This window comes from Pangasianodon hypophthalmus, chromosome 11 (genome assembly GCF_027358585.1).
Source record: "Pangasianodon hypophthalmus isolate fPanHyp1 chromosome 11, fPanHyp1.pri, whole genome shotgun sequence".
NCBI classification, from domain to species: Eukaryota; Metazoa; Chordata; class Actinopteri; order Siluriformes; family Pangasiidae; genus Pangasianodon; species Pangasianodon hypophthalmus.
The window spans coordinates 16,997,718-17,009,733 of record NC_069720.1 but is presented as its reverse complement, the minus strand read 5'-3'; the positions used below and the strand labels follow the sequence as shown (position 1 = coordinate 17,009,733).

At 39.2% G+C, this 12,016-nt stretch overlaps 1 protein-coding gene across 1 annotated transcript in view; it reads right to left on the bottom strand.

The window, feature by feature from the left end:
- Positions 1–1,261: 1,261 nt before the first annotated feature.
- Positions 1,262–12,016, bottom strand: part of LOC113527868 (guanine nucleotide-binding protein subunit alpha-11) — a 35,684-nt gene continuing 24,929 nt past the window's right edge. Inside the window, exons 5-7 of the mRNA XM_026916010.3 lie at positions 9,174–9,303; positions 8,652–8,805; positions 1,262–5,361 (exon numbers count right to left, since the gene is read on the bottom strand). Coding sequence (XP_026771811.1) covers positions 5,171–5,361; positions 8,652–8,805; positions 9,174–9,303 — 475 coding nt within the window. The 3' untranslated portion in view covers positions 1,262–5,170. The remainder of the gene's footprint in view (positions 5,362–8,651; positions 8,806–9,173; positions 9,304–12,016) is intronic.

Genomic DNA, 12,016 nt, shown 5'->3' with positions numbered 1-12,016 from the left:
ATAAGCTATTTCACATAACAGATGTTTACATATAATCCCCAAGACACAATAATAACTGAATTTACACAAATGAACCAGTTTAAAAGTTTATATACACTCGATTCTTAATACTGTGTGCTGTTACCTGGATGATCAACGTCTGTTTTTATGTTTTGTGATAGTTGTTCGTGAGTCCCTTGTTTGCCCTGAGCAGTTAAACTGCCCACTGTTCTTCAGAAAAATCCTCCAGGTCCTGCACATTATTTGCTTTTCCAGCATATTCTGTATATTTGACCCTTTTCCAACAGCGGGTACACGATGCTGAGAATCATTCACTGATTTTCAAGAAGGCAAAATGATAGATTGGTGAAAATTGTTATTATATTGTTTAAAGATTTTTTTTTTAATTTAGTACCACCCTTCAGAAGCTACAGAAGATATTTAGACATTTCCCAGATTGGTACCAATAGGAACTAAAGGTACTTAGGAACAGGGCTAGCACTATTCACATTCCACTAGGAACACACCTCAGATGGGATGCCAATCAACTGCACGGTACAATGCACACACACATTCACACCTAGTGGCAATTTAGAGTCACCAATCCACCTACCACCATGTTTTGGTAGGTGGAAGGAAACCGGAGAACCCAGAGGAATCCCACACAGACATGAGAAGAACATGTGAAGCTCCTCACAGGCAGTAACCCAAGCTCAGGTTCCAACCAGAGATCCTGGAGCTGTAACTCTACTTGTTAGCTAACATTAGGTGGAAAGATTATGTGATATAGCTAAGCAACTATCAAAAGATTTGTCTTTAAGCTATAGCATTTCTCTATAGTTTATTTGTTGGATATGTCTAGCAGAACTATTTACACTAAAGCTATGTTTTCATATAACAAAGTAAATTTTTGTTCTTAGCCAACAATGTTAGAAAGTGACGAGAAAGTACCTAGAATAGATTCATTGTTTATATTCATAGTTTTTACAGAGTGGGCAGGTCATCTTGGGGAACAAGGTATGTGAATGTTTTCATTACAAATGAGGCTCACATCACAGGTGGTAGGGAAGTGAAAATTACAAACTACACCATTTAAAACTACTATACATAATTCATGAAGAACCAACTGCTTTAATCATAGTGAAATTCAGTAATTTGTTTTTTATTTCCACATGAAACTTAAAAGTGCAGTATGATCTCCAACTCGTACGTCGCACATTATATATATATATATATATTTTAAAGTCTTTTAAAAAAAAGTAGACAAAAAAAACACACCAAGTATAGGAACAAAGTTTATTCCAATTTAAAACAGATAGTTTTTCTTTTAAGGAGAAGGTTATGAAAATTGTTTCCATGTTTGAATGAGTTTCAGGCAACAGTGGCTGAAATGAACCATAGAAAAGAGAAATATGGCTAAAACACTGTAAATGAGCAAGAATTAGGCCCCTTTTTTCCCCCTCACCCACCCAACCCCAGCAAATCAGACACACATGCATTTAAGATGGAATTTCAGTTAAAAACAGAAGTTTAGCATCTTTAACCTTAAATACGCAATAGAAGTGTCCTTTATCTGTTTAACTTAATCACATACTCGGTGTTTGTTTTAAAAACAGGACCATAAAATACATTAACCAAGTCCTTTTTATGGTTTTACACAATATTGGCACTTGTTAAAAGTCTGGCTCTACAAAGAAAGGGGATTGGCACACATTATAGTACATCATTTACATTTGGTATGCTTAAAAAAGCTAATCAAACAAACAACCAAAAACACATTACTTTGATTTTATACACCGCAATTTTTTTTGTTTATTTTTTTATTTTTATTTTTTTAACCTGTTATCAAAAAAGCAACCAAAAAAAAATCATTTCTATAAGTGGTCCTACATACAGGTAAATTATTATTAGAAAGAAAAAAACAAACGAACAACAAAAAAAAAAGTTAGCTTCATATTTCCTGTATCCATCACATCAGTATGGACCTCAAGGAAAAAACATCCATTCCGTTAATTAGTGTTCACATCTCCAAGTACCAGGAATGTGCTTGACCAAACAGATAAACGGCAGCCATTAGTGCTAAGCAGGTTCGGTGCACTGACCCAAGGAGAACAAAACTCAACATTGAGAACTCAGCAGCTGGACAAATGTGTCTGCTGCCCTTTGGACATCATGAAAGTAATGCTTACATGTGGTAGAAAGTCTGTTTTTGCAATACGTGACCTACAAGAATATCTGTAGTGTTTCCCCGTTAGTGAGAAATGACAGGACCTAGTGTATGCAGCTTCTGTACAATGCAGTCAAACCTTAGCGTTCATATCAATATAAACAAGTACATTTCATATAGTCACAGATGCATGGCTAAATATGGCGGGTCTCGATATTGCCGTTATGTTGGCACAAATCGCCCATACACGTTAAAGTACAATTGATAGAGTTTGAGTGAGCTAAAAGTGAGCTAAAATCTTACCATAAACTGCACATTTCAAGGAAGTTCAAAAAAAATACAGCAGCAGTGGCCTGGCACCTGAATCCATCACCCACCCACGTGACATTTACAAACCTTTTAGATCTAAATGCGAGTCATATGCAGACAGGGCTTAGTCTCGAAATGCTCAAAGAACAGCATGTGCAGTGCAACACTGAAACTTTCAAGCCAAAGACTAAAGGTTTCTGGAATACAGGCAAAATCATAAAAAAAAAAAAATTAGCATCGTGTGATTTCTGTGGCACTAACAAGATTGGGACTGATCCTGTTCTCAGACTGCACACCCTCTATTCTGTTAACAAACACAAAAAACACACACATCGCAGACAGTGAAGGGAATATAATACAAAGCAAGATGTATGTGCCATTATCAATGGTAAAACATCTTTACCGTACAATTATCATCAAAGAGAGGCGCCATCATGAAAGGGAAAAAAAAAAAAAAAAGTGCTCGTCCTAACAGGGCCCACAGCATGATGCAGCGATCGGGCAAAGATCAGACAGAGTTCTGTTGTTGTACCAAACCAAAAATTGCATAAATATGCCAGATGCTTGTGAAAAATGGAATGGCCCAATGTTCCCCTATGCACTTGAACTCCTATGCTAAACCCACATTTCAATCTGTAGTCCATCCTACACACCACTGTACATGAAGCTGGGGGATTTGGGGGGGGAGGGGGGACTTTTCTCCGAGGCCTAGAATTACCCAGAGCTTCCCATCGCACTGTAGTCAAACATATGATTTGTCAGGTGTATCCCTGGCACACTTTGAAAGCTAAATCTGCAGAGACGATAATCATCCCATCATCCACACATGAACACACCGTCACCCCGATTCAGCTACTTGCTTCATTGCACCTATTGCTGTTTTAGACTCAATAGCGTTCTTGCATCCTGTCAATGTTACCCATAATTAGCCCTTATAATGAAAGTATGAAAACTCACCTGAATTACATTGCAAAGAAAGAAAGAAAAAAAAAATCGTCTCCTTATCACAACAACTATGAAATTTAGACAGCCGTCAAGCAACAAATAGGATATGGTACTAAAATTGATACCAAGCGGAAACCTTTCGGGTTACAAATGACAGCCTACCAAGAATTTAACCACTAATAAATTCTTACGTTTCCTATTTGCATAAAGCGCATCTTTAAAATTGCAATTCAACTTTCCATTGTCAAGCATCTAAAAAAAGAAAAAAAAGGGAAAAAAAAAAAAAAAAAAAAATCACAAGCATGTACAAAATACTGAAAGAAAAGATCATTAGCCTATAGATTTTACAGCAGTATGGACTCCTCCCCTTTCATTTCAAACAATCACTAGAGGGGAAACAAGTCCTATTAACATTATTTATATATCTGGTCCATAAATTACATAAATAGAAAAGATCGATTTCACTTTTGTACAGCACGCTTGTCTAGAACAATGTCGGCCAAAGAAACATTCTTCATGGAACCAGCAGTTTGAACACTATGGAATTGTACTGCTTTTAGAGTTTACTTCAAATTGTTGCCACACAAACACCACCTATTGAAATGATCTTAAATTTCACCATGAAGTAAGCATGACGCACTCCATAACAACAGTATTTAGTAACCATATCACATTGTAGAAATAATAGATACTATGTGGCAAAATAACACCTGGGTTATACTGAGACTAATGATTCGTAACAATGCATGTAAACATACAGAAAATACAATTTTGTTTTGCAAACTTCTAAATACATCATTATAGATAATTTTTTAAAATCCCTTCAACTGTACCAAGTAGGCAACCAATACTGGCAAAAACATGTAGCAAAACAAGGTAGCTAAATATAAATTTGGCAAATGGTACAGATGGAGGAGGAAACCCACTGTGAGTTATGCTGTTTTGTGAATAAAGGACCTCTAAAACTAAATATGAAATCGTGGCAAGGTGACGACACGCACTGATCTACCCCATTAATTTGGAGGGAATCTATTTTCACCTAACTCACAAATAACCTTTTCTTTACTACAGCAGTAGGGCTGTGAGAAATGTTTAAATTATTCCTAATATACAAAAATCAAATGCTCACGGTCTCTGCCGTTCGGCATGAAATGTCTTAACATCCGGTTAAAAATCAAACCAAGTTACATTCAAAGATGCAAGGTGAGGTTTAGCCTTGGACAGGCACGCAGAAAAAAAAAACTGCACTCAATGCCCTGCTAGAATGTTGCCTGAGCCAACAGCTCGGCATTTCACATGGAGCTGCAGTTATGCCTCCATACAGACCGTTTTCTCCTAAGATCAAGGTCAGGGTCTCCTCTGATGAGGTTCTCACATCAATTCTCACTCAGCTGGAGCAACTCAGCTGCAACCCAGCTACCGTGCCCCTTTCGAGCACCACTACACAAAGACTAAGTGCCCTAGCTCTCTCATTAGAGAGGCAATCAGGAGGGACAAGCAGTGGAATTATCAGCTGATGGGATAAGGCATGACGCTGCCTGCAGCAACTGATAACGCCGTCAGAAATGAAACAAAAAACAAAACAAAAAAAAAAACCTGGTCAAATAAAAGAACAACAAACAAAAACATCTGTGCCTGAAAAGAGCAGAGCTGTGTCAGTCTAAATCTTGATTATGTTACGAGCGTGGATGTATGTGGGATACATTAAAAATCGTGTTGTGCATGGGCTGCAGGTGTCCCTCTTTCTCACTCCACCTCTCCCTCCCTCCCTCACACCAGGTTGTACTCTTTGAGGTTCAGCTGCAGGATGGTGTCTTTGACGGCGGCAAAGACGAAGCGGATGTTCTCGGTGTCCGTGGCGCAGGTGAAGTGTGAGTAGATGATCTTGTCGCTGTCAGGGTTCAGCTCCACAAACATCTTCAGGATGAATTCGCGTCCTGCCTGGGCGTCTCTCTGTGGACCTGGAAGAAGACAGACAGGTTAGCTTATTCAGGCTTACAGCTCCGAGGGGTAACTGCTCATGAGTTAGAAAAGGATCATATCACTTTCTATATTAAAGACCATATTATATTTTAAGTCACCAAAAGGCTCATGAAGTGTTTGGTCTATTCATTCATCTTGTCTAATTAGTTATGTTTTGGAATTTTCGTGATATGATGACCTTGTCTAGAAATATTATGGTTTTACATGGTATTAATTGTCCTTTTAAAAAACACACAAGCACCTGGTGAAATTTAAGTTTAAATAAAAATTAAATAAAAAAATTATTACAAAATCTTTGCACATCCATATTTATATAACAAAAACAACGAACAAGTAGACAGCAATAGACGGAAATGCATTGTAATCTGTATTTTGAAAAAGTCCATGATTGATTATCTCATTACAATAGCACATGTCAAGGGTTGAGATATATTAGGCAGCAAGTGACCAGTCGGTTCTCGAAGTTGATGTGTTGGAAACAGGAAAAATGGACAAGCGTAAGGATTAGAGAGACTTTGACAACGACCAAATTGTGACGACTAGACAACTGGGTCAGAGCATCTTTAAAACAGCAGGCCTTGTGGAGTGTTCCCAGTATGCAGTGGTTAGTACCTACCAAAAGTGGTCCAAGGAAGGACAAGCGGTGAACTAGCGACAGGGTCATGGGCGCCCAAGGCTGATGCGCATGGGGAGTGAAGGCTAGTCCGTCTGGTCTGATCCCACAGAAGAGCTATTGTAGCACAAATTGCTGAAAAGTTAAAGCTGGCTATGATAGAAAGGTGTCAGAACACACGGTGCATCGCAGCTTGCTGTGTATGGGGCTGTGTAGCCACAACTGGACCAGACCAGAACTGGACCATGGAGCAATGGAAGAAGGTGACCTGGTCCGACAAATCACATTTTCTTTTACATCATGTGGAAAGGCCAGGTGCGTGTGCATCGTTTACCTGGGGAAGAGATGGCATCAGCATGCACTATGGGAAGAACGCAAGCTGGCGGAGGCAGTGTGATGCTCTGGGTAATGTTCTGCTGGGAAACTTTGGGTCCTGGCATTCATGTGGATGGTATCTTGACACATACCACCTACCTAAACATTGTTGCAGACCAGGTACACCCCTTCATGGCAACGGTATTCCCTAATGGCAGTGGCCTCTTTCAGCAGGATAATGCGCCCTGCCACACAGGAATGGTTCGAGGAACATGACAAAGAGTTCAAGGTGTTGACTTGGCCTCCAAATTCCCCAGATCTCAATCCAATCCAATCTGTGGGGTGTGCTGGCCATCAAGTCCGATCCATGGAGGCCCCACTTCGCAACTTACAGGACTTAAAGGATCTGCTGTTAACGTCTTTGTGCCAGATACCACAGCACACCTTCCGGGATCTAGTGGAGTCCATGCCTCGACGAGGCTGTTTTGGCAGCAAAAAGGGGGACCAACACAATATTAGGCGGATGGTCATAATGTTATGGCTGACTGGTGTATTGCACATAATATGCATACTAGATTATAAAGTTGTTTTTGCAAACAGTTAATTAATGTTATTAATTATTAGCGACGCGTCGATACAGATACTGGTATCAATATCAATCCGATACTGTGCTCATGAACTGGTACCCATAAAAATGCTTCGATACCAAAAACCGATACCTTTCAACGTAGTGTACGTACAAATTTATGACGAATTTACGGCTAGCTAGAGCATGGAACAAACAATGCAACAAACATTAGCAAGGCGAGGAAAAATGTTAGCAGATAACCCCAGGGCAGTGAAAATAACCGAGGCACTCACCCAATATAATGTTCTTGACAACAAACCAGTCAGTCATTGATAATGTGGGATTTGGACTTCTCCTTAATGTTTTAGAGCCCAAGTACAACATTCCCAGTTGTTATCATGTCACGGAGACTGTGTTACCAAAGATGCACGACTATCTTCAGCAAATGTGCTTCCTGTTGTAGATGTAAGGATAGATTCATCCAAACTCCAACAGTGCCAAAGAGGCCAAAAAAAATGGTGATGCTGGAGCTACAGAAAATGTTTGCTGGAGAGGCAGCCAGATTAACTGCCCACTAAAAGGCCTTGCTAGGACAAGCCCAGCAGCAGTCTGGAGAGCATGTTTGATGAAATTGCAGCTGAGCATGCATCTGTATCGCTGAGCAATGTTCCAGCAGATGCCATACAGTTGTAGAGACCACACTGCCACGTTCAGACGTTTCAGAACTGGACAGTTAACAAAATATAATTTCCAATTCTAACCCAAACGTCACAAAAATATCTTTCGGCTCCATGCAGTAGTGTGGAAAGTTTGTGTCGAAAGATTGTTCAGCTCTGTGTCACACATTCTTAATAAAACAAGAAACAGGCTTACAGCCAAACATGCAGAAATGCGGCTCTTCACCAAAAAGAACCTGCCACTTTATTTTTTTAAAGAGAAAAATATATAATATATAAATATAAATAGAGCACAGACATCTAGGTTTCACTCTAGAAACCACTATCTTCAAATAATTACTCTGTGGAATGTCCTTGTTAGCTGAATTCCAGTGAACACTCTTCCCTGCAGTTGCAGTATTGCTGCTGCCACACTCTTGGCTTTGATTACAGTTTTTGGTTGTTGTTATAGCTGTTATTGAGTTTTTTTTTTTTTCTGAGATTGTTTTAGCTTTTAGTCAACATTGCTACAGCTAAAAATGAGTTAAAATGGAGTCTTTAGTGCTCAGCTGCACTTTTCAGAAATTGTCCTACAATTGATGTTGACAGTGAAATTGTTGTATTAACAATCAAATAAACAAGCTGACTTCAAACCATCTGTCTCTCTGTACTGCTGTGTAACTAAATATACTGGTATCTGTATTGGTGAGCACTACAGCGAAAGTGTTAGTACTCGCACTCTGTCCTCAAAATCTGGTATTGATGCATCCCTGTTAATTATAATTTTAAAAAAATCTTTTTAAAACAATTAATCATCTTAAAGGTTCTGATATTGACTATCATTGAGTATTGTGCATACAAATGTATTTACACAGATGAATGAAAAAAATCAGGCATAAATGGGTAAATGTTGGTCCTCTAGTCCAGAATATTTGATCTACAATTTTCTAAATAAATTCACACACACACACACACACACACCTGTAACCACTGCTGTAGGTGTTCTATTAACTTAGAGTTGCAATCCACGTCTTTACCACTTGGTGTCTCCGTTTCCCACTTAAAGCTAAAAAGCTGGACAGGAAGGAAGTATTTTTTTAAAGCAAAGATATTTACCATCAAACTCTGGGAAGTAGTCAACCAGGTGAGAGTACATGATCTTTTCCTCCAGCAGGTCCTTTTTATTGAGGAACAAAATGACGGAGGAGTTTTGGAACCAGGGGTAGGTGATTATCGTCCGGAAAAGGGCTTTGCTCTCCTCCATTCGGTTCTGGATTAGAGTTTGAAAAAAAAAGGAAAAAAAAAATTAAAGGAGAGACAACAGCTTTGGTTCAGAGACCTAAGACTGGATTAGCAATTTATTTTAACAGCACATAAGACTGGTTCACGGATGTGGGAAACTGGGACAATGATAACGATCAGAATCAAGAATTCACCAGCACTGTTGTATAAACACTATTAATGTTTGTAGACCTTTAACAGACCACGTGACCCTGAAATTTAACACTTAACAACCTTGCTTTGGATGTGGATTATTTCTTTGAGAGATTTTAAGGTACCACTTGCTTCTTAGAATATGTGTTTTACACAGAAGAGTTAAGCTAATTCACATGACAATGTGACCTTTTTTGGGCGTACCTCATTGTCTGACTCCACCAGGACCTGGTCGTACTCGCTCAGGGCAACAAGGAACATGATGGACGTCACATTCTCAAAGCAGTGGATCCACTTCCTGCGCTCTGAACGCTGGCCCCCGACATCCACCATCCTGAGATAGAGAGAAAACAGACCAGCAGAAGAGAAAGAGAGCAGGACATTAATGCAGAGAATGACACCCTCAACCTGCATCTGAGGTCTGATCAGGAGGGAGGTAAAATTAGGTAAGAAGTGTTTTCCAGGCACCAATATTATCCAGAAAATCTACAACTAAATTTACATTTGTTGCCTGTTGAATGGTCCCAGGTCCATCTTGTATATCATATTGACTAAAAATATGTGCGTGTGTTTGTGTGTCACATGCTTTCTGTCACTTACATATAAATATATGAGTTAAACATGCTATTAGAATAAAAGGAGTGTAAAAGTAAGTGTTGAAAAGGATGTGACTACGGCTACAAAGAATAATTATTTTGATAATCGATTATGCTATCGTTTTTCCCACAACTAATTGATGAGAAGGATTATTTTCTGAATACCAAAAAATGTTCTAAATACCAAAAACATTCTGATCAAATAATATTACTACAGACCCCTTAACTAGACTTTGACATTTTTAAAGACATTTATGACATTATCCATCATGTCATGAAAATATTATCAAGTGCTTCTGTTGACCACTTTTTCAAATCAGACACCCAAAGTAATGTGAGGTCATGGTATAGTGTACAGATTTACTGGTTCTGCACACTTTTTTGCAAATATTTCGACGTGATTAGTGGACAAATAGTCTCAGTCAGTGGGTCAGACCTGCATTTGAACACTTGATCTTAAATTCAAAATAAATTTCAAATATCCACTGGTTCTTGCAAACACTCTGATACTATATTCATTTGACTTGCCATGTTTGCACGTGACAAATAATTTTCAGTGTGTGGAATCGACTCCAAAGCTTTGAGGTTGTCTTTTAGTTTTTCAAAGCCTGGAATTGACTCTCTTTGTAATCGAATCCCGGCAGCTTCAGTATGAACCGAAAGCAGGATGGCTGCTTTGATGACTTGGCACACAACTTACATTAAAAATATATATTAAGTAAGTTAAGAAAATTAAAGTAAAATTAAAAAAGTAAAAGTGAAAGTAAAATTAAAATTAGTTGAACTACTTACAAGCTAATTGATTCAAATAACTTCACTACTTGTAGCATGGTGTGCTTCATAACAAAAAACTAATCGATATTGAAATTCTTTGCCATCTATTTTTATTACTGATTTTTATTGATTTTGTGTATTAGTTCATGCAGGCCTGGATGTGACATTCTGTTAATCTGGCAGTGGACTGCACGTGACATGCTGGAAGGAAGGACTTTGAAAAATGTGCCAATTTGGGTGCATCGAATGAGCCAAGAAAGAGCCAAGCAAGAGCACGGACAAACCTTGGGGTGATGAATGAACAAGTGTGATGGGAGAGAAAATAAAGGACATAGGGGAGATACAGTCATGTGGGAGCCAGGGAAGCCTACAAACCTATGGCTGTGATCCAATGTACATACAGTGTCCTAGCTATAACATTTAGCTCCCAAGTAGAATTCCTGCTCACAAAGCATTCCAACATTTCAGATTTTATCATCAGAATTTTAATCAAACAATCTGAACAATCCAAACAGCATCCAACTTCTCATTGCATTTAATAAAAATCCAGCAAATTAAAACAGACCCAATAACAGATTTGTTGTGAAAACCCCTCAGTATTTCTACCTGTGTCCCTGGTGGCCAGGCATACAGACTGATAAATGGCTCCTCTAGGAGCATTAGCCTAAAATAAAAGCTCCCTCACATCAACCAACCTCCCTTCCAGCAGCTAGGATGACCGTCTGACCTACTTAACAAAGATAAGTGCTCCCAAATAGACGAAGCTTTGGGAGACAGACAATTTCATCTGCTTCTGAAGAAATTACACCTCTGAGGCATTTTGGCATAGTATGGTGTAACCACTACAGGGTTTGTACTCTTTTCAGATCACCTCCAGTACAATACAGCAAAGCTCCTATATAAATTTAGCCTCCTAAAGACCTTTAGAGTTAAATATCCAGTAATTGCCCAGATTGGGGGAAAAAATGTTTTCTACCATGTATCTTAAGGATTGCTGCAGTGAATAACTTTCATTCTGCGAGCATACCGAGATGAGAAGGAACCTCTCGAGTCCAACCTCTTTGGGAACGGAGCTATTTCTAGCACTGGTCCGCGTAGGCGGACTCAACACACTGGCTTCCTGTCGATCTGCTTGCTTTCGTAATGACTCCTGTTCAGCGGCATCCTCTCTCTCTCTCTCTCTCTCTCCCGCCTCTCATAGCTGGAGGATAAGAGTGTGCAGAGGGCCGCTGTGCCCATCACAAAGCTGCAGTCCTTAACAGAAAACCTCTACATGACTGAGCTAATGCGTTTACTTTGTCAGATGCTGTAATGCTACAGTGATCCTAGCAACTTAGCAATGCTAACGTAGTAGTGGCAAATCCTGCTCTGCTGCATTCCACGGCATAACTGCGAGTGAATCATACTCGACACTCCAACAGTTCTGGGTTCTGGTTAGGATCATGCCAACATCGTAAAATAATATTCTTGTTTGTACCACTTATTTTAACTAAAGCTGTACGAAGGTTTGATGTGTTGTGCATTCTGAGATGCTTTAATTCTCAAAGAGTGCCTATTTGAGTAGACTTCCGGTCAGCTCAAACCATCCGGGTCATTCTCTCCTGATGTCTCTCAAGATGGTGTTTCATCCTGGAGATCATGCTCACAGGATCTTTTTGTTTGTTTGTTTTTCACACC